This window comes from Talpa occidentalis, unplaced genomic scaffold (genome assembly GCF_014898055.3).
Source record: "Talpa occidentalis isolate TD23 unplaced genomic scaffold, MPIMG_talOcc4v2.1 talOcc4.14, whole genome shotgun sequence".
Taxonomy (NCBI): Eukaryota; Metazoa; Chordata; class Mammalia; order Eulipotyphla; family Talpidae; genus Talpa; species Talpa occidentalis.
Genome location: NW_023601433.1, coordinates 87247104 through 87270319, shown reverse-complemented (window position 1 = coordinate 87270319; position 23216 = coordinate 87247104). Strand labels below are relative to the sequence as shown.

Genomic DNA, 23216 nt, shown 5'->3' with positions numbered 1-23216 from the left:
CAAATCATTTTGGGCTTTGTTCAAAACCCTCGAGTCCTGAAATAGTGCTACTTAGCACCAAATCAGTGTTCTCTTCTCACCAGGCACGTTAACATACCGCCAGGGACCTACCCTAAGAGGAGGAGCAAACTGAGTGTTTTGGTTCTCAGACGGGGAAAGTCAGCCCCGCTAGGGACATGTCAGGTTGCCTTCTTGGAGGCAGTGGTTGAGAATTGGCTCCACCTTTCCCAGCCTGCCTCTGCACAAGCTGGCCGCGGGAGAAAGTGGGCATTTATAAAGAACATAGCCAAGCCTCACCCAATTTCTCTTTTCAGCACCTGAGTTAAAAAGGCGAACTGAAGTGACTCCTGCACTCAGGAAACCATCTCTGAAGTCACTCTGAAACCTCTGAACAAAGAGGCATTTACACCGCACAACAGAATGCTGATATCTGCGTGCTTTAAAAAATCGGGTCCCATTCCTGCCTGGGAGACTAACTTGCCAGGCTCCGCTTCAAACAATTAACCTTTCTTATTCTACTGCTGTATGATAAAAAGAAATCAAAGAAAATTATTTTTCTTTACTATTAAAAATATTTTTTATTGACTGAAATTGATCAATTCTCTTAGAAGGGAAGGAGAGGTACATAGTATACTCTTTAAAAAATTACATTGTTACTTTACAAGCTAAAATGAAAATGTTTTAGTCTTTTATGATAAAAAATGCATTTAAACTTGATCTTCCAGCAAGGTTTATATAAACAGATGGAACTCAGACAAGAGGGCTTCTGCTTGGCTTTGGCACAGGAGCTAGTTGTCAATGACGAGGAGGTATTTCCAGTGAAACATTTTATATCATACTGTTTTATGTCTATTTTACATGGCAAAGTCCAGAGCTAAAAATGCGAGCTAAAACACTTACCGCTCCTATATTTGAAGCTGGCGCTGATAAGCTATTGGTTATAATTTAAATGGATGCTTAGGTTTTAAACACTCAGATAGTCAAAATGGCTTTTTCTGTGCAGCGGTTCTCTATTTGATCTTCACGCTGTTAAAGAGCTTCTCTAGTATTGAACCTTAGTCTGCATTGTCACAGAGACGTCTTTCTCTCAGCATAATTACAACTTTGTATATATACAAGGTGGCCTAATTTCTTATGCATGAAAAATATTTCTCATACATGAAAATGGTCAACCTGAAAACCAACTAAACATAGATGTTTCAACATTAACTTTCAGTTTCTGCTCCCCTCGGTATTAGATGTTGCTAATGAAAGATCACTCTCCTCTTTTGTTTTCAAGGTTTAGATATTGATGTCTGACTTGCACGGATGAGAAATGGCTTCTGCAGGACGGAAACACAGAGTCAAGAAAACCTGAATCAATAAGCGTTAGATTGTGTCTGAAAGCTCGTAGTCGCTAAAAAATTGAACTAGACATCCTGAACTTCACCAACATAAGTCACACAGAGTATCACAAATATGAAAATCAGCAGAGCGGGGAGGACAGGAGAGACCTGGTGGGGGCCAGGGAAGAGGGCCCTCGGGCTTACTGCTGTCACGCGGTTCCTCAGTGCTGCCAGGTGCGCTGCCAACACACCTGAAACCCACACACCTTTTAAATCCTCAAACTGGATTCTGAAGAAACTTTGCAGATGAGATGCAGGTTTGACAGAAACACATACAGATCAAGGAAGCACTGAGTGAATCAATAAACCTCCTTTATAAAACCTGACACCCCCGGAGGAGGCTTCTTCCCAGACAGACATTCAGCTAAAACGCTGAAATGTTCACTTACATACAAGTTCCGTATCTACTGTTCACTTCCTTAGATTGGAAGTCCTGGGCATTAAGAACGAGAACTTTTTGATCTGTATCTGTTACAAGTACTTGAGTTTACTCTGACTGAATCTAGAAGGTATGTATAAATGGGTCAAAGGGAGAGGGGACAGGTCACACAGTCGCCTGGTCTGGGCTCTACCTTCCCAAGCTCCCCAGTTACTTGTTACACATCCACTGAGACGTAAGTGAGGAAGCAAAGGCGACTTACCCAGCATCTCAAGGAGCACTGAAGTTGACTGCTGTTGTCTTCAGTTACTGAGAATGGTATTCTTTTGAGCTGACTCTTCTGAGAATTCTAAATCCTGCAAAACAACTCCCAAGTCAGTACCCAAGATAGGAAAACTAGAACATTCTTAATAAGACAATATACAAATATTGCAGAAATGCCTTTATGAAAAAAACCGGAGGGAGCCAGTGAAATACAGTCAGGGACTTCACGCAACTATGAGGGAGCTGACCAACACCGCGGAGGCCCATGGGCTGACTCTCAGGCACGCTGGGGCCCTGTCGTCTCTGGTGGCTGATCTGTGGCTTCACTGCGTGTGTCATACCTAATGCTGGCCATCAGCTCATGTCCAGATAAAACAGGCCCTGTGAGCCTTCACACAGCTCTTAACAAGAACGATGGCCAACAGGAAAAGCCAACGTCGCTTTTGGTGTCCAGGGGGGTGTTAAGAGGAGGAGGAGGAAACTGGGAAGGCGCAGGCAGACCTGGCGGTGAATTTCAGGGGCTGTGGAGCACAGCCCCTCTCAGCCTCCCCCTCCCTGTGGGGCCCTCGCTGGAGCCGGACTAGGGAGATTCTCAGAGCTTCTGGCTCACTCTGCTCAGCCCACTCTGCTTGACCCGCTGCTTCCTCTCAAACAGCCTCCTCTGCGTTTTATTATACAATCTGATATTTTATCCATATTTTGCAATCGGATGTATTTTATTTTATTCATTTCAAAACATTCTAGGAAGGTCCGGAGACATTGCCAGCCTGACACAGGTAGGGTGAGAGCCCCGATAGGTCACACCAACAGTCTCAAATGAGGGATGAGAGTGTCCGGTCCACATACTGACCCAAAGCCACGCCCAGCTTCCCCCCCCCCACCGGCGGCTGCTGTGGGCAGAGTGATATGTTTCACTCTGGCTTCCCTTTCTTGCCTATTTTTAATTATTGGATTTTTAAGAAAGCAGTTAGTACACTGACATGGTTTGAAATAATGTATTTTCTGATTCCCTCTTGGACACATGTAGAATATCATCCTGCTTTTTTTTCCACTTAACAGCATATTCCAGAAACATTCCCACATCTGAGATCGCCCTTGTTCTGTTTAACAGCTCAGTAACACCCCATCCCGGGGCTGGGGGGCTACTCACGGGGCTTCTCTAAGCTACGGGATGCTGGAGGGCTTCCTGACTTTGCTCTTGGAAAGGAATGCTGTCAGGCAGGAGCAGCTGTCCCTGCAGGAGAGAGTCCCAAAGTGACACCGCTGGTCAAAGGGCAGGTCCCCAGAACACACTGGATGGAGGGACCCCCCACAGTGCACGTTCCAGAGAAAGGCTCTGGAACAAACCCTGTCTATTTAGTAGCAGAGGGTGAAACCCTGTCAGGCCAACAGGTGCTTGCTCACTGTAAACATCCAGCAGCTTCTATGTAAGTATTTGCTTTTCTGTAGCCAGTTCTACCCAGTCTGCAGGACTAGAGGGGAGGGACTTATAAAGCAGGTTGCCAAGTAGATCTCTGCTAACTAAACTGTTTTCACACATCTCTGTATCAGTTAATAACCCACTGGAAAATATGTTGCATCTGGAGTCAACATTTCTTCCAACTGAATGGTGCTCTGGTTCTACTTCTGGAATGTTAAGCTGGAGATTTAACTACTTTTCTTTACCTGTGAAATTCTGGGGAAGTTTCCTAGCTCAAAAATTCTCTTAAATCAGTTTTCACCAACAAATAACTTTCTAGGAAAATTTTTTCAGGCTATATCTGAGGTCATGGTTTTGCTCTTTTCCTGTCATTTCCACTCAAGGTATTTACTGAGCATGTTCAAGAGTAGGTGCTGGGGGTGCACAGCCAGGGGCACCCGGGTAGGAAGGCTCCCAGGGGCTCTAGGAGGAGCAGGGAGACGTGTGCGCCTGCACGCTGATGGAGCAAACCCACAAACACACACACGGCCCTGCTCCGGGCACGGAATGGGGAGCGAACACAATGCTAGGCAGGGATTTAACATAAACCCCAAGAGAAAGCTGACAGAAGTCTGCGGCCGTGGGGACAGCAGGATTCTGTCAGGTAGGTTAGGCTGAAACACCATCAAATTCTGCTATAATTTGCTTTGAAAATGTGAATTTGTTTCTACACATCTGATGTATTCTGAACAATCTGAGCAAAATATGCTGTCTGCATGGTTGTCTGTGAATCTGTCCATGAGAAACACGAGGGAAACTAAGTCATGCCATCGAGGAATGAGTACACCATGCATACCCCCTCGAGCCTCCACTGCCTCCCTGGCATCACGCACCCCTCCACCCACATCTGCTGAGCCCCAAGGGCTCCTCCCACAACCCCAGGGCCCATGGGAAATCACAAGCTGCAGCCTCTGACACCCAGTGCTACATGCAAACCTCAGGTCCTTTTCAAGGTCAGGGGCTGCATTTACTTAGCGCTTACACGCTTCTAAACCCCTGGACACGTGTGAAACGTGACACCGATGGGGCTTTCGAGCACTACGAGAAACTGAGCCTGTAATTCCTGGGAGCCATGGACTTTGCATTGTGTAGTGATTTTTAGCAACCCGCGTGTTGCCTAAGAGCAGAACGGTGGCTATCAAAATGTTAATCAAGGTTGTGATAGCAGGGCCTCCCCGGTGGCGCAGCGGTTGAGTGCTGGGTTGCGAAGCTGCCCGCAGCCTCTGCAGCGCTGGTTCGATTCCCGGCTGCTCCCCGGCCACCAGAGGAGGGACCCACATGGCGCACAGACCTCTCCTGCCGCCCGCTGCTCCCCTCAGCAGTGTACCTCGGTCCTTCTGCCTGCTCTGCTCCCCGCTCTGGCTCTGGTGAATTCTCTCACCCTCCCGCGCTTCTGACTGTACCCAGTGCATGTATAAACAAAATGAACAAACAAATAAATAAATAAAATAAAAACAAAACATGCCTCTATATAAAAAAAAATTTAATTAAAAAAAAAAGGTTGTGATAGCATACTCTATTAATGCACTAAATGACAAGATCTAGCAGATTTAATATCCAGCAATTCTGAGGCAGTGCTAAGTATAAGTGATATTTTAAAATGTCTGCAATGACGTATGAAGTGATTGGTGACCTCTGCGAGTGAGGAAGCCACAGGTCATGGCCTGTCCCTATATCCATAATTGAAGAAGTGCTAAATTTCAATTAGGGATTAATAAAAATAAACTTGTCTAGGGTGGGGGTAAGGAGAGGTTCACCTCCTTGCTAAGTTTATTCCCAGGTACTTAATTTTTCCTGATGAGACTGTAAATGGGATTCTTTTCTTAATGTCTTTCTTGTAGAGTTCCTTGTTTGCATTTTGAAATGCAAAAGACCTTTGCAAGCTGATATTGCAGTCTGCCACCTGGCCGTGCTCATTTACTATTTCCAAGAGTTTAGCTGCAGCCCCTTTTCACCTTAGTTTTTTGGTTAGGGATAGAAAAAACATTTCCTTCCATGACTTTCAAATATCTTTAACTACACACACAGCATGTCCAAGTGAAGTATCTGGAACCTTAACCTTAAAGCATCAGTTTGAAGCTCTTATTTTATAGATTAGGAAACTGGGGCCCATGTTTCATGGCATCAAATGCAATCTTCTTTTCTCTACGTATGTCAAGGCCATACAACCCACCAAGCATGTATATCATCGCTACTGAAATGCTACTACGCTCAGAAAAAGCAGCTAAAATGAACAGTGAAACACGCCCTGAAAGAAGCTTAGAAAATTGCTCTTTTGTAATCCCTAGTGAAATAACATCTCCATAATAATAATCTGTGGTTATCACTATTTAGGAATGATCTAAATAATAGCAGTTATTATTATTTAGTTCACTAAGTGAACTTTAGAATTTTATGCTATGAAAGTTCAGACTGACAAACTCTTGAACTTGCCCATCAAGCTTCACAGCTACAAGTCAGTCCATCGGATGTTCCGATCCTCCTGAAATGATGGGATGCGACGCAGGCAGCGTCACCAACGAAGCCGTCCTGCCAGACAAGCAAAAGCCCCAGCCGACCCTGTGTCCGATCACGCGGCTGGACCTGACACCAGCGTGTGGCGTGCAAGGGCTAGAGGACGGTTGGGAGCTCAGTGAAGACACAGTGGCAGATCCAGAATGCGGGAAATTCTATGGGACAAGAGGCCCAATTTGCTGCCACAAGCGACTGGTATCTAGCACAAGAAATGGAGAGGGAGAGAAGGGAGGGAAAGGAGAGAAGGGAGGAGGGAGGGACACAGGAGAGGGGAGGGGGCTGCCAGTGACTCAGGGAGACTTTAAGGGACACATCTAAATGCAAGGTTGGGAGGGGAGGGATTGGGGTCAGAATGGGGGGGGGGGTTGCAATTGTATGGGGAATATAAAACTAAAATTTATTATTTAAAAAAAAATAAAATTTAAAAAAAACAAAAAAACAAATGCAAGGTCGGGACCTTGTTTGGATATTGATCTGCACAGAGTACAAAGCCACTTTTGAGATAAAAGGGGAAAACGCAATGAGGTCTAGTCATGAAAGAATTATTGTTCATCCTGTTGGGTGTGACAATGTCATGAGTGTTTTTCAAACGTCCTTATCTGCTAGAGGTAAGTGAGGAGGTACAGATCTTCCGTGATGAGTGAAATGCTAGGATGTCCAGGTTTTGCTTGAAAATGCTTCAGAGGAAAACACGTAAGGATGGGGGAAGTTAAAACAAAAGTGGCAGAAAGTAAGTTGAAGGTAAGTGATTACACTATTTCACTTTTGATTGTTGCTTGAAATTTTCTGTAATAACAAATCCCCAAAAGTTTATATTTATATGATTAGAAAGAGGAAATTGGGGAATGTTAACGTTTGAATCTGGCCTTTTCCTCCTCCTTAAAACCAGCATGCAACCGCTCTCCCTTGAGACCCAGCAGCAGACTCTGTGTGGACAGAGGAGGGCGGCCCTTGCCCCTGAGATGCCCAGGGACACTAGGGGCACCATGCATGAGGTGGGAGAGGGAGGGAAGCGTGTACCTTGCGGGTATTGCCCAGGAGGCTCTCCGAGCTGATGGGGAGCAGCGTGCTGAGCTCCAGATCCGTGACCATCTGACGAGACTCTGCCAGCAAGCGCTGAAGCTTGCTTGTGGGAGAAAAGTCATCCTGGGAAGAAAACAGCGAAGGTTGGTGAAACCGGGAGGCACTCTTAGAGCCTTGATGTTGACAAACACCATGTGACAAACGCAAACGGTGACCATGCCTGAAACCTCTGACTTTCAGGAATCACAAAGCAAAAGCAGGCCGTTTAATACTAGAACACCCGAATTGGACTTAGAACATACAACTAATTAAGTGACATCCGTGTGATAAAGAATCCTAGTCTCCTAAGTCAACTCTGAGGCGTAATTACCATGTCAAAATACTTGCAAAATGCAACTTTAACATGGAAGACTTGTCCACTTTAAAATATATGGGAAAAAACAATAAACATGTGGAAACGTGTACATAGTTTAATTTTGAAATAAGGGATCTGAATTTTTAGCATGTTAACTGCTCTCAAAAGCACCAACACTCATTTTTTCATTAAGAGAATTTCTAATTTTTCACGAACAATAGAAATTGACCCAGATCTAGAAGATATTAAAGAAATGATCAAACACACATGGAGACAATATAGGCATGCAATGTCAGTGCTACCTTAGAAAAACGGCCGCAGTCATTGAAAGGGTGTTACCTCAGAGCTAAAAAAGTAACAGCCAACATTCCTCCCCATATTTATAGCTTTAAAAAAATGAACAACCCTGAGGTGCAATTGGCAATTAACTGTGCCACGAGGGGTACAGCCCAGCGAGTTTTGACGGATGTACACACCTGAGAGATCATCCCCGCGAAGGACAGGCTCCCCCCTCCTCCTGCGCCCCTACAGGCCCCACCCTGGCAGCCACCAGTCTGCTGTGTGGTCAGCACTGCGGTCCCCAGAAGTGCACATGGCGCGCTCACAATTGTCCGACTCCTCACTCGCTTGTCTTGTGTTTGCTGCGCTGTTGTGTGCTGAGAAATTGTACAGGCACCACCGTCTGTTGGTGCACGCCTGGCTGGCTCCAGCATTCAGCTGGTAAAAAATCAGTTGCTTGAATGTCTGTGCACGAGTCCTCACGCGGGCATTTTCTGTTTCTCCAGGAGAAGGAGAGCTGCGTCACCTGGCAGGTGGTTGGTTGACTTTTTTAAGAAACTGCCAAAGTGCTTTCCTATGAGTTTGCACCATTCACATTCCCACCAGAATCCACTGCAAGGGAACTTCAGCTGCTCCAGACTCTAGACAACACTTAGTAGAGTCAGATTTCCCATCTCAGAGATCCCAAGAGGTATGAGGTAGTGACGCGGTTTGACTTGCGCCCCCCGTGAATGACTGAGGCCTCGCCCGTCTCCATGGGCTGACCTGCCGTTTCAGTGCAGCGTTGTTTTTGATCGACACGGTAGTTCTAGCTGATTATCCGAGCCATGGAGACAATACTCTTCAGGTGTGGTTGCAATAGATCTTTGAATTACTCTGCCAGTTTTCCCTCTCTGCACTATAATCACAAAAAGAACGAACATTCCCCAAATACCCACAGCGTGCCAGGTCCTACACGATCTCATTTCAATCAAACAACTGTGATGCTATTGTGGTGTATTTGCAGGTGAAAAAACTGAAGATCAAAGAAATAAAATAACATCACTAAGATCACCGAGCTAAGACAAAGCAAAAGGGAATCTGAACCTAAATGAGTCTGAATCACAGCCCCATCTCGCCGCCAAGGGACTCCAAAGGGAGATCAGCCGACCTGCAGTTGCTTTGAGAAGTTGTAATGAAGACCCTGCTTATGATGAAGACCTTCACAGCCCCAGGGAGGATGCAGAAACAAGCCCACTGCCCATCAGTAGGGGCTGAGACAAAGAAATTGTGGTTTATTCAATCAATAGTCAAAATGATGAGACCAGGTGTAAAGGCTGGACTAGGACACAGGGCAGGTTTTCTGATCCCATGCAGACCGGGTAAAGGAGGAGTCAGAGTCCTCAGTGGTTTTGCAGGTCTTTTATTGGGGGTTCACCAGGCATATGGCAGGCAGGGGTGCTGGCCTTCAAGTCTTCACTCTATCTGGGCTCTCTGGTGATCTCGGCTTCTCTTCGGCTTCTACTGCTGCTCCTGCTGCTACTGGTGCTGCTGGCGTCCCCGTGACGCCGCCCTTAAAAAGCACAGTCTTAACTCAGCTGAATCCCATCTACCTATGCCCACACCCTACTCCAGGTGCCCGCCATCAGGCATGCATTCAGGACAAGGATCCATCATCTATCCTGATGGCGGAAGGGCAGAAAAGCCTGATGTTTTCTTTACCCTACAGTCCACCCCCTCAGGGTTTTCTGCCATACAGTCTATATATATACAATTTTCTTATCAAACAGACAATGCAGCCATGGCCCACAAAAGCAAATACATCACAACAAAATACAACAGAACACAAATAAGTCCAAGCAGGGCACCAACCTAGTGCAAAAGACAATTATTGGTACCAGCAGATAAGCCACCAAATCTGCTGCCGAAGGCACTGCTCATACAAGGGAGGGGAACCACTCATGGCATCTACTATATCACACCAGGAGCCGTCAGGCTTCCTGGCCTTCTCTGGCTGTAGTCTCGGCTACAAGGCACACACAGCATCCACCCCCAGGATGCACTCGCTCTGGGATTGGCAATTTTATTCTGTTGGGGGTAATCGCCAACCCTCAGGGTTTCTGTCTGCAGTCGCTCCAACACTCGGCCTTCACAGCCACCCATGCGACTCACAGACCCCTGCACTCAGGCCAACCCACTGCACAATCACATGGGTCGGGGATCCAAACTCTGCATTCAGCTTGGGCTCCACCCCAAGCCACATTCCCCACCCGTCCCCCAAGGACAGGTTCCTCAGCTCCTCACCCTCACTCAAGAATGAGCAGGGCATCACCCACAGGTGATTTTACGAGACTCACAGGGCTTCAGCATACCCAGGCTGCTTAACAGCCGCTTAGGGCTTCTCAACTTAGCATCAGTACCAGCTTTTGCCTTCTTAGTTGGCTTTTCTCCTCCACCTGGCTGCTGGGCATGCACAGGCTGCTTTTGGCCATCTAGGCCCACTGGCCACCCCCAGATTCCCATCTCCTGGGGTTTACAAACAAAACTGTTCCACCCCCAGGGTCCCAAAACATATCAACCTGCAAGGTCCTCCGCCTTCTGGCAGGAATGTCAGTCCATCAGTCCATCAGTTCAAGTCCATTGGCCTCTCCCTGCTTCAGCAACGGCCTGCTGCCTCAGGGGTCATTGGCTGTCCTTTCCAGTGTCGTTGGCTGGTCCTATCCGGTGTCATTGGCTGGTCCTTTCCGGTGTCGTTGGCTGGTCCTCTCGGGCGTCTCCTCCATGCAAGGTCTCGTCCCACAGCTCCGGACTGTATCCACCTTCTGTGCCGCCATGGCACCTCCAGCATCATCACAGGCAAACAGTCTGTTCTCCTTAGTCCCTCCAGGTCTTCGGAGGGCTCCAATACCCGTCTGCATGGATCTTGCCGACTTACGCCAATTGTAAGGCCAGGACCGGGCACAGTGCAGGTTTTCTGATCCCATGCAGACCGGGTAAAGGAGGAGTCAGAGTCCTCAGTGGTTTTGCAGGTCTTTTATTGGGGGTTCACCAGGCATATGGCAGGCAGGGGTGCTGGCTGGGGGGCTGGGAGGCCTGCCAGCCTCCCAGCCCCCAGCAAGTCTTCATTCTATCTGGGCTCTCTGGTGATCTCGGCTTCTCTTCGGCTTCTACTGCTGCTCCTGCTGCTACTGGTGCTGCTGGCGTCCCCGTGACGCCGCCCTTAAAAGCACAGTCTTAACTCAGCTGAATCCCATCTACCTATGCCCACACCCTACTCCAGGTGCCCGCCATCAGGCATGCATTCAGGACAAGGATCCATCATCTGTCCTGATGGCGGAAGGGCAGAAAAGCCTGACATTTTCTTTACCCTACACCATGTCTGTAAAGAGCAGGGACGAATGGCAGGAAAGAGTGGCAGGTGGACAAATCACACTGCAAAGGGATAAAGATGGTATTTGAAACGCCTACAAAGCTCGTGTACATATTTTTATGTAATCGAAGTGTAATAGCAGGCATGGAAGCCTCCTTAGGACAGGGATGGGGGGCCGGGGGTGGGGCCCACTATAGGGTGAGGTAAAAAGTATCAGGCTTTTCTGCCTTCCCGCCATTAGGATGGATGAGGGAACCCTGTGGTCCCAAATGCATGCCTGATGGCGGCACCTGGAGTAGGGCGTGGGCATAGGTAGATGGGATTCACCTGGGCTGAGACTGGGCTTTTAGGGGCAGCGTCGCGGGGACGCCCGCAGAAGCCAAGAAAAGAAGCAGAGAAGCAGAGAACCATGAGAGAAGCAGAGAGAAGGCCAGAGAGCCCAGAAAGAGTGAAGACTTGCTGGGGGCTGGGAGGTCTGTCAGCCTCCCGGCCCCCCAGCACCCCTGCCTGCCGTGTGCCTGGTAAATCCCAAGAAAAGCCTGCAAAAGCCACTGAGGGCTCCAGGACTCTTCCTTTACCTGGTCTGCTGGATCAGAAAACCTGCTCAGTGACCCTTCCTGCCCCTACACCCACCCTTTACCTGTCACATCTATTTCAACAAGAAAAATAAAGCAGATGTGGCACAATGTAAGTGTTAAATCTGAACATCAGGGTACAACTGCTGGTTGCCTTCATTTCTGGTATGTTTAAAATATTTTTTCATTAAGTCAATATATTGATCACCTGGGAGACGTGAAGGACACCTTGTCTAGAACTGAGCTATAGGACATTTAAAAACAAGTTCACTTTGGCTTTGGCTAAATAATATAACCTAGAAAAGAAAACACTGACCCATGGGCCCTGGCCCTCCAGGGAGTGAGAATGATCAATATACAAATAACCCAGCTGTGAAGAGGTGACCAAATCTCACAGGTGAGAAAACCAAAAGATGGGCTATTAATTAAAGTCGGTCTTTCCCTAAATCAAAGGATCTCGAAGTTAAATGCACATCAGAATCACCAGGAGGGCCTGAGACTCGCCTCCCCACCAGGTCAGGCCAGGTGGGCCCGTTTGTCCGGAGAACACACCCTGAGAACCATGCCTCCCTGAGAGGCGCACCCCTTCTCTTCCTTTTCTTCCTCAGGCTCCACAAGCCAAAAAAACATAATAAGGGAATGAAACTTTTTAGAGTAAATTTGGTGAATTAAAGCTTATTTCTCCTGTTGATTATTTGAAATCAGAGGGTAGGTACATTGACCTTTCTTTTTTAAAAAAAGGAGGAAAAAAGACTCTGCCTTACTTTGTTCAAAAGTTGTTGATAATTTTGTTGTTCTTCTCATCACTTAGCCTCCAGGAAAGCGCCCACCCCTACGCAGCTCCTGAATCTTTTCACAGTGACGACACCAAATGACCGCGTGCTGGAGGGACACAGCCCACTCCGCGGGTCCCGTTCATGGCCTTGCTCTGGTTTTCTCATTAAGGGAACAAAGATCTAAATGTGCTAGTCTCGAACCTCCCTGGTGACGCAGAAGTTAAAGTCTCAGCACTCTCAAGCTATTGGCAGCCACTGTGGCCTGAGTTCGATCCCCGGTCAGGGAGCTGACCCACAGGGCGCAGCAGACCTCTCCTGTCTCCCCGCTGCTCCCCTCAGCAGTGCGTTTCAGTAGATCCACCTGTCCTGCTCCCCACTCTTGTCTCTGGTGAGTCTTTCACCCCACCCCACCCCGCACCACTGGCCTACACCCCAGCTCTTATATGCATAAATAAATAAAAAATAAAAATCTTATACAATAAAGGAATAATTCTTTAAAATAAATCAATGTGCTAGTTTCCTGCAAAGTCACATAATTCTGTCAGTTGTACACCACCCAGACACCAACATGTGTTCTCCAGAGAGAAATGTTCGAATGTAAGCTCACCAGCCAACACGTTGACCTCGTCTCCCTGGTGGCCGCTCTGGGGTGAGGGTGTTTGGAGAAAGGAGTGGCTGGCTGGGCCAGTTGGGTAACATATTCTGGGTGTACATTTCTGTATTGTTTAATTTTACTTTACTAGGGGAAAGTATAAGTTGCCTAAAGAATACAATTGGGTGTCGGGGGGAAAGGTTTGCCTTAAAAGAACCTCAAAGTCTACAAAAAAACAGAAAACCGAAGAATGGCCAGCATGAAGGGCAACCCTGGCAGCAGGGCCGCAGGCGGTGAGAAGCCTGCCGGGTGCTGCCGGGCCATGAACTCTTACAGACCTTCTCGCTGGGCAACGTGGTGTCTTTGTTGATTGACAAAATCCTAGGTGAGTTAATTTTATCAGAGGAAGACTCCGCCCCTATCAACTTCTCATCCTCTCTTGAGGGAGGTTTTGAAGAATCTGAAGAGTGCGAGTTCTGGAAGGCAATTAGCTCGCTGAGAATAAAACAAACACAAAAGACATCTTAAGTCCCCTTTCCACACAGACACTGCCAGCGCTGTTAGACTTCAAAGTATCTGAACGGGACCAAAATATAAAGTTGTTTTCTTTTTTTAAAATGAAGAGACTCTGGTTTGAGTAGGATATTAGAGATTTAAACAGAATGTTTGAGGAGGGTATTATAAATGAATGCCTCGTCTGCAGTAACAACTGAAACACAATTCTTAAAGGGTTAACTACAGAATAAAAATGTCACTCAACCTCCCCATCTTCCCCCCAAAAAAACACAAAGAAAAGAAGGTTCAAGAGACAGGCTCATCCAAAGGGGAGGGGGAAATGAGCACAGCAAACAGTTAAATTTGCAAAGATGGTCGGTCCTGCCCATCTTCAGGTTCCGCATCCGGGAACTCAACCAGCCGGGGATGGAAAACACACCCTGGGCTGGGCCTCTGTTGTTTGCTGGGGGTGTCTGTGCTGAACGTGTGCAGACCTTTTTCTTGTCATTAGCCCCTAAACAACCCAGTGTGACAGCCTCTTACACAGCACTGACCCTGCATTAGGTGTCAGAAGTAACCTGGAGATGGTGTAAAGTGCGGGGGGGGCCATGGGGAGGTTCTGTGCAAATTCTACACCATTTTACAAATGGGACTGGACACCCACAGACCTGCTGTCTTGACGGTTCCCGGAACCGTCCCCCAAAGGTGCCCAGGGCAGAACCCACTAGGCTTTTGGTTTGAGAGACTGGTTCTGTTAGTGGTTTTTAGAAGTCCCCCCAGTGACAGGCTGGCACTGTGGGGCTCGCGGGCTCTTCTGTAGGTCGCAGGTCCCTCCGTCAGTCTGGCTTAATGGCTAAAGGCGTCCTGGTACAGCCTGGGGCCACTGTGAGGCCCCCAGGCCTAAGTGAGTGCAGGCCGGCCAGGGCTTCTCCCTCCACAGGCTTGTTTGTCAGATGCAACAGCCGCTCAAATGTGAACATTCTAGTCAGATGACACAGACGATAATCAGATGGTAAACACAACAAGGAACACTGACGCCTATCTTTGGAAAAACTGAAAAACAGGGTCTCCCCGGTGGCGCAGCGGTTGAGCGCTGGGCTGAGAAGCTGCCCGCAGCCTCTGCAGCGCCGGTTCAATCCCTGGCCCTTGGCAAGGGTCCCACATGGCGCGCAGACCTCTCCTGCCGTGTCCACTGCTCCCCTCAGCAGTGTACTTCGGTCCTTCTGCCTGTTCTGCTCCCCGCTCTGGCTCTGGTGAATTCTCTCACCCTCCCGCGTTTCTGACTGTACCCAGAGCTTGTATCAATAAATAAATAAATCTTTTTAAAAAACAAAAACAAAAAAACTCCTGAAAAACAGGGCCTCCCCTGGTGGCGCAGGTGGTTGAGCGCTGCGCTGTGAAGCTGTCCACAGCTTCTACAGCGCTGGTTTGATCCTGACTGGCCGGCGAGGGTCCCACATGGCAAGCAGACCTCTCCTGTTGCGCCCGCTGCTCCCCTCAGCAGTACATTTCGTCAGTCTGCCTGTTCTGCTTTCTGCTCTATCTCTCGTGAATCCTCTCCCCCTCCTGTGCATCTGGCCTGTACCCCAGTTCTTGTATAAAAATAAATAAATAAATCTTTAAAAAAAAAAAAAAAACCTGAAAAATATCTCGTCTACTTGGTCATGTATTGGCCATGCAATGTACGTGCTTCTGCTGGCTGAACACGAAGTCACAGCGATTCTTTCAAGCGGGGTGGTCAAAAGGGCCTTGGGAGAAAATTCTGAATTTATTTATTTTAATTAAGTAATTAATGTATGCATACAAGAGCTGGAGTGTAGGCCAGAGGTGCTGGAGGAAGAAAGGATTCACCAGAGACAGAGTGGGGAGCAAAACAGGTGGATCCACTGAAATACACTGCTGAGGGGAGCAGCGGGGAGACAGGAGAGGTCTGCTGCGCCATGTGGGTCAGCTCCCTGGCTGGGATCAAACTAAGCCATAGCGGTGATAGTCCCGAGTCTTAATTCTTAGGCCACCGGGAAAGCCCCAGAAAATTCTTAATTTAAACTTGAATTTCTTTCATGTATTAAGTTCAGTCTGTGCCCACTGTGCTCTTAAAACTACCCAAGATGAGCTCTTCCCTAAACAGATGTGTGTTTGGGGTGAGGACACACCACCAGGCCCTGTGGGATGGACGAGCCTCTCAAGAAGAGAAGACACAAAGAGCTGACATTCAGTGTGACAAGCGATTTTTTTTAATTTTGCAACTGACAGAATAACCATCTGTATGATTTTTAAATGACTCAGGCTTCTGAAAGGACCCAAGAATAATCCAAATAATGTAAATACCAGAAAGAAATTCGAATCACAAAGTCCTATGAAAGTCAATGTGATGATTAAAAGAAGGCTCTCAATATAGAAACTCCGTCCTCATCTGTAAGACTGAAGAGCTAGGTTGGATTTAAAAATAGCAGTCATCACTACAGCACCACTCAGCCACAAGACTCAGCAATTCTGACAATGAGCCGAATAATGCAGCAAAAGCTAATAGCTAATCCATTTTCTTTTCTGAAAACAAAAACAAAAACAAAAACAAAAACAGTAACTTTTGGGCCTCCCTGGTGATGCAAAGGGTTAAGCATCAGCACTATGAAGCTATCAGCAGCCTCTGCAGCACGAGTTCGATTCCCATCCAGGGAGCAACCCACATGGCACAGCAGACCTCTCCTGTCTCCCCGCTGCTCCCCTCAGCAGTGGATTTCAGCAGATCCACCTGTTCTGCTCCCCACTCTGTCTCTGGTGAATCCTCTCACCCCCGCACCTCTGGCCTGCACCCCAGTTCTTGTATGCATAAATAAAATCTTAAAAAAAAAAAACAATAACTTTACTATTTGCTAACTATAAAGATTCTTTCTCTTGCATGATTTTACAAAACATGAAAGCCTGGGGAAATGTGGAATGTACACAACGGCAGAAGCAGCTGGCTGTGAACCTAAGCCTGGTGGCCCTGGAAGAGGGCAGAGGGCACGCCTTCCTGTGGGTCTAAGGCCAAGCCACCCAGATGCCCACAAGACTGAGCAGGGGTCTGGGGTGAGAGGAATGTCCCAGAGCAGCATTCTACCTGTAAAGTGAGCTGCCTGTTTGCTTTAAACAGAACATATTTGCCCAACTCATGACAACTGGCAGCATGACAAGACCTTTGCCTCTGAATTGTCCCAGGTGCAGTATTTCCACTGGTGGTGAATATGGTCTCTGCACAATCAAAGGCTGACAGGCAATGGTGCGATGAACAACGGAAACAGCTTGTCTGCTTTGTCAAGTGCCTGCCATTCTCCTGCATCTACAACTGATTCTGTACATGCTGCCTCGACTAATCTGAAGCTGAGTCTCTGCAGGTGTCTGAGACCCGCCTTCTGTTTCTAGACTGTGCTGGGCCCCGGAGCCTAGTCCCCATCTCTCCCAGGGGATGCGTGGAGCTCAAGAAGGATGCCCGTGCGGTGGGCACACTTGCTGCCATCAGGATTTGGTTGTGGAAAATCCTGACTTATCTTTGGAAAAAAACTTCCCTGGTTTTTATAAATGAAATTGAACATGTTTATTGCAAGTGTTTTTGAAATGAGAAGAAATGATAAGAAAATAAAATTACTTTCAAGCTGACCATGTTTTTGTAAACACACATAGCTCTGACCCTCCTTAACCCCTCCTCCCTACTTCAATTTAACAAAATTATATTCTGCTTACTTGCTCAGAATCACACCTGAAAATGTCATTGCACTGTTACACTTTTTAAAAATTATTTTTAGTGGTTGCATGAAATTCTGTTCTTTGAATAGATAACTTACTAACTTGTTTGTTCTGTTATGGCTAGTCATGTAGGTTGTTCCTGATATTTCACAATTACAATAATTTTATGAATCAAAAATATGTGCAGGTGTGATTTATAGGTGACACCGATAATATTCCTAGATATTAGTCTAATCTGCATCAGGGTCAAATCTGGTAGTCATGTTAGTAGAAGGGTGGAAATTCCCCCCTCCTGTCCCTTGTGCCCCCCCTTTGCCCCTCTGCCTCCCCCTCTGCCCTCTTAACCTCTGAGCCCTCAGGATGTTTATTTGCACCCATTGGTTTCTGGAAGTATTTTAGGATAAACAGCTGTCTTAAATACCACTTGTTTGCAAACACCGCTTCCCATCTGACAGGAAGGTGTGATAGGCAGGTGTGAGAGGCTACTGTGGGCCCATCTAGGTGAAGTCCTGAAGGGAGCATCCCCCGGGGGCTTGTGACCTGGAACATTACTGACCTTGTCGAGTTGTATTTTGTTCCACTGCCATTTCCTGAACAAGTGCACACAGATTTGTGGCGAACAATTCTTTGCATCTTAGGAGGCTTGAAGAGATTCATCCAATCCACATCTGACACGTGGCCCGGGGCTTCGATGATGAAGTTACTGGGGTGGCAGCATGTGGCGTCACAAGTGTCGATTTCACCCAGACTCGCTTCATTTGTATGGTAACAGGAGACTCCGGGCCTCTCCATGTGATCCTGACAGTCAACATCCAGCTTCTCTGGTTGTCTTGGACCCAAGCAGTTGGCCAGGCCCAGGTAAGCGCTGACGTCATGCCACTGCTTTTCATCGGGGAGAGACGATTCAGACTTGGCGTGGATCCTGTACAATGTACTCTTGCTCTCGGGCTCAACCTGGAGATTCCCCCCCTGCGACCACGGCTTTTGCTTCTCTGCTAAGTCTTTCGTAAGCAGAGATGAGATGGCAAGTGCACTTTTTTCCCCGAATGAATTATTAACCTGTAGTTTCTTCTCTTTGCATATATCACAAGAGCTCTTATTATTGCTCCTATTTTGCTGACTCAACATGGTCTCTAATTTTTGGTCCTTAACCAGTGACTTCTGACTTTTGTCCCTCTTAACATCAACTTTTGGGTGGATATTTTCCAGGTCTGATAAACACATGTCTCTGCTACAGTGGCAGGACAAAAAACAGAAGTTAAAAGATACACATACTATCATCCTAGACACTTCGCCCAAACCTCATTAGACAAGTTAAATCCTAGTGAGACCCTTATCTAGAATGAAACAGAAGGCATTAGATTTACTCTTCTTCAGGGCACACCTCCAGAAGTCCCTCCCACACGCACACAGTCACTGTCCCTCCCACTGGACTCCTTGAGCGTCAGCGTAACCCCACTGTACACTTTTTCCAACTAACTGCACAGTGTATTTCCTACAATGACATGTGCCCTAATGCCGCCAGGGCAGGCCTCCTCATCTCGACAGAGCCAGTGTGAGAGGTGCCTGGAGCCTCCCCACCACCACCGGTGCTGCCCTCAGCGCCTCAGGGCCACCTAAGTATTTGCTGGCTGCACAGCTCCTCCCCTTCGCAAGGGAAGTGAAGCAGGAATGAGGGGTGGTGGGGGTCAAGGCCATGAGATGGAGGAGCAGATGCTGGTGTGTCGGCCCCCCACCCCCGCACCCACGGCTCTCTCGTATCTGCCGGGTGTTTCTGGAGTTACATGTTGAAAGCTGAGCTAAAGCAAAATGATGCAGTACATAAAATAAAAGTTGCTGCACACATGTGGTGAGCCTTTGAGTGAAGCGTCTTCGAAGGTTTTTCCCATCACATGTGTTCAGGCCTTCTGACCTGTATGCTGAGTTCTGGTCCCTTGGAAAACTCACTGCCCCCACCCCCCACAATGGGATAAGCAATTCCTCGTCTGAAGTAAAAACCTCCACCTATTTAGCCCAGGAGCCTCCTCGGGCTCCTGCCTGCAGGGCGTCTGAGTTGTTCTATTTCTTGCAGCAGCAGCAGCAGAAGCTAGGACAGATATGGCAGCAGCCTCAGAAGAGCAGCGGAGCCAACAGCAGTGTGGCTGAGCCCCCCACACTGTCTGCCGCCATCGAGGTACAGCTCCTGCCACGCACTCCTGCAGCTACTGGTCACAGCCTTCTGAAGGCCAAGGCCCGCATGGGGCTGTAAGCCGCCTGCAGCCTTGGTGGGGACAGACGCTCGGTGGTGGGGGCAAGTCCCTAATCCCTGTCCTTTTCAGACACCTTAGAGAAGCACACTAAATTTAACTGCAGAACAGTTAGAGGCTTGTTAAATTATTACACCCCTCATCTATTTATATTTTAATTTTACAGAAACCAATTTAATTCACACAGGGCTTATTATAGGTGAGGAAAGCTGTCTCCTCCTATTGTAAGGTAAAATGAAGGTAAGAGCAGAGTGACCCTGAGGGGAGCTGAAATCCTACTGTTCTGTGGGGCAAAGGTCCTGTGTGTCCTTACTCCCCTATTCCTCACCCAGGGCCTCAAACCCTGCAACTGCTGAATGAATGAGTCACCTCTGCAGTGATCATTAAACATGCTTAATGAAAGTCCTTTATCACGTGGCTAAATGAGGGTCACACCTGAAATTCTAAGGTCAGGTCTTAGAACGACAACTCAAGGTTATAATAATTGTTAGCGCACATATATTCATTCCTCCTGTACTGGGGATAGCAGCAGGCACTGGCCACAGTAATTAATAAATATTGACAGAATGATGGAATGAAATACAAGATGGCATTAACAGCATCTCACTGAGATTACCTGGATTCCAAAGCCTTTGATCCCTCCACCTTTGAGTCATAGATCTGTATTAATTCCTGAGAATTTTCCATGTTGAAATTAAGGAACTGCAGATCGCTCTGTTGCTTTACGTAAATCTGCACAGACATTGATCAGTGAATATAACATGAACAACAAGCTAAACCGAGCCAGCAACTCGGCCCTTCCAATTGCTAAGCAGCCAGGTCTGCTAGTAACAAGAGAAATGGGCTAAGGACGTTTGCTCTTATTTTTCCGAAGTTAGTCCCAACGCCTGTTAGTTTAACTAGTCTCTTAGCCTTTAACTAACATAGTCAAAGACCCCGTCTGTTACGCTCACCCTGACATACCTGTAATGCAGTGAGGATTTCAAAGGCAGCACAAACAAAACCAAAGGGCAAGGTTTCTTCCTAGTCTGATGTCTGTGATGACCGGCTGAGAAGGGCCCTGGACATACCTGTCTCAGGTTGTGCAGTTCTGCGTCTGTGCGCTCTTGCTTTGACTTTGCGATATCAAGTAACTCATCTTTCCTTTTTTCTCTCTCTGCTATTTAAGAACAAATGCCATTAAAACATTTTTCATCAGCTGTATCAACTCAAGCCTCATCATTTCCAACAATTTATGGCAATTTTCCCCTCATTCCTGAATTTAAAAATTGCAAAGTGCGCTCTGGGAGAAGCATCAGTCTGTGATTCTGACTAGGTCCGGTCCTTCAACAAATGGAAGTCTTTCACAGAATAATTAATGCGAAGTTAAAAAAGGATTCAAAATCGCATCAACTCTATGGTCACATTAGTGTGTATGTTTGCACGAACATGTGCATGGAGAAAGTCTGAGTGCAAGTGCACTGGAGTATTAAATTATTTTTGGATGAGAGGATTAATGGCAATTCTTTTTCTTGCCTTTTTTTTGGGGGGGGAGGGGGTTGATTTCTAAATCCCTAATCTGAATACCTATTACTTTAATTTGAAAGGTTTTTTTGACATTACATGGGCAACTTATGAATGCATTCTCATTGTGAAAGTCCAAACACATTACCTTTATCAACAGGAAAAATAATGACATTACATGGGACAAGGAAATCACTATTTTGACCAGGATGCCAGCCAGTCTACCATGACCTCAGTCAGGGCCTTGCAGGGTGCCCCGTGTCCAAAGACAGGAGACATGCCTCGGACGTGTCCCTACTGACAGCCAAACCATGTGTGCACTTTAATACAAGCCCAGTCTTTTAAAGACTTTCTACTACTCGAAAATTCTTTTTACATGATAGGGAATTAAAATCCAGAATCTCTATAACATCATCGTTACACTTTCAATTTCTTAGCGCAGAATGGACGGGACAGGGAGGTTTTTTTCTTTTTTTAATCTTCATTTCTTTAGAGACCAAAAATATTTTGTGCAAACATGGACACTCTGGTATTACTAGAATTGGGGTACAGGGGAACAAGCTTCTAAAAGCAGTGTGAGAACTTGAAAACTGAGAACCCACAGAAAGGAAAGAGCCTTGCACGGGGACTTGCGCCAGAAGAGAGTATTAATAATAACTAATTTGATTCACACAGAAGAGATATGTCAACAACAAATGCATCACTTAAGAAATCAATATCAGAGATTCAAACTAAATGTACAAATGATTCTCTAACTACACGAATTGATTCTAACTAAATCTGATGCAGTCAAAATAAAAAATTACCGCTCTATTTATGGTCTTTTCATAAAACCCCCTTTTCATGTGTCTTTTTTCTCGTGGATGAAAATACTTGTTACCACTTCACAACTGGGACAGCCTGGGAAGTGTCCCAGGGAGCAGCATGCGCAGCTCCATGCCTGGCAGTGTGTGTGCCAGGGCCAGGCCTGCCAGGAGGGTGAAGGGGAAGGATGCAGAGCCGCCCCCTCCATGTGGGCAGTAGCTTCTTACTTTCAAAGGGGACCCTTGTGCGCGGAAGAAAGAGGAGCACAGGGACCGCCGCGGAGCCGGGTTTAACCACTGTCTCTGCCATTCAGGGCCGGGGCTCTCTGCACTCCGGGAGAGGACACCGTTGCAGACGCACATCAGTGTGGTGGGTTGGTTTGCATTATTGATGTGAATTCAAGAGGAGACAGTGGGAACAGAAAGGATTTCACAGCAACCACGCCTTCTGGGCTCAGAGATGACTGTTTTGGAAACAGCTGGCCCCTGAACAAAAGCCAATCTCTTCACCTGGCCCTCAGGGGTGACTGCCTTGGGGGAAAAAGATCTCTGACATCTGAACAATCAACTGGTTGGGAACAGACGGCTCCAATGTGGGTTTCCCGGGAACAGACACTTTTCTAGATGGCCGGGTTTACCTGCGAGATCAAAGCAGAGGAGTCGGCCCATGGTCACAGGTTGTCAAGACAGCAAAGAGGCGTGGAGCCTGCTGAAGCAGCTCAAGAGAGCCAGCAGGCCACAAGGACCCCGCCAGGTCCGGCCCAGGCCCTGCCCACCCAGCTGGCCTGGCAGCCTGGGCAAGGCCTGCAGCCTCAAGAGACTCCAGCACTGGATGATCAGGGCCATAGAAACGAAAACTGGCATCATCTCTTCACTGGTAAGCTTCCTCCCACCAGTATAAACAGATACCCGGGCTGGGCCTTAAGCCTGCATGAAGAGTGTCATCTTCAACAAGAGGAAAAAAGTTCTGAACCTAAAAGCCCATGTGTAAGACATCGAAAGTGTTAACTTTCAGCCACAGCAGCCTGACAGAGTGTTCCCCGGCCACCAAGCCTTCTAAAATGATTTTTCACTTAATTTACTTTCGTCGAGACAGTGGTATGAGATTGCCCTTCAGCAGAAAAGATGTGTAAGAAATGATAAAGTTATTTCAAGAGATGGATTTATTATATCAACAAGCACATTCTATGCACTTTACATAGTAACATATAACAGGCCTATGAGTCAAAAGTGAGGGACCAAAAAGGAGGGGCTGTTAGAACAGCCTGTGAACCTCGCTGCTCCCCTCGCATCATGGCATCTGTTAGCTCCTGAGTCCTCGGTGGCCTATGAGTTTCTTAGCAACAAGCAGCATGCCTGGCATAGAATGCTGATTCAAGATCGCTGGAGTTCAAATGTAAAGCCACAAATAAGCCCTGTCCTCAGAAGAGATGGCATGAGACATACCAGCCCTAGAACTAATGGAAAGAGTGGCCCCTAGTGGTAGAAAACAGTAT

General features: G+C 47.2%; 1 protein-coding gene across 5 annotated transcripts in view; it reads right to left on the bottom strand.

Annotated features, from left to right (window-relative positions):
- Positions 1–563: 563 nt before the first annotated feature.
- Positions 564–23216, bottom strand: part of CCDC62 (coiled-coil domain containing 62) — a 37651-nt gene continuing 14998 nt past the window's right edge. For 2 of the 5 annotated variants that reach the window (XM_037511251.1, XM_037511253.1), the window contains 7 exons: positions 20485–20573; positions 20031–20146; positions 17725–18399; positions 13289–13445; positions 7022–7147; positions 3179–3262; positions 2082–2120 (listed from right to left, as the gene is read on the bottom strand). In XM_037511251.1, the coding sequence (XP_037367148.1) occupies positions 3188–3262; positions 7022–7147; positions 13289–13445; positions 17725–18399; positions 20031–20146; positions 20485–20573 (1238 nt within the window). In that variant the 3' untranslated portion in view covers positions 2082–2120; positions 3179–3187. Of the gene's footprint in view, positions 1323–2026; positions 2121–3178; positions 3263–7021; positions 7148–13288; positions 13446–15634; positions 15993–17724; positions 18400–20030; positions 20147–20484; positions 20574–23216 lie in introns of those variants that run through there. The other 3 variants (XM_037511252.2, XM_054695391.1, XM_054695392.1) reach the window with 3 other exon arrangements.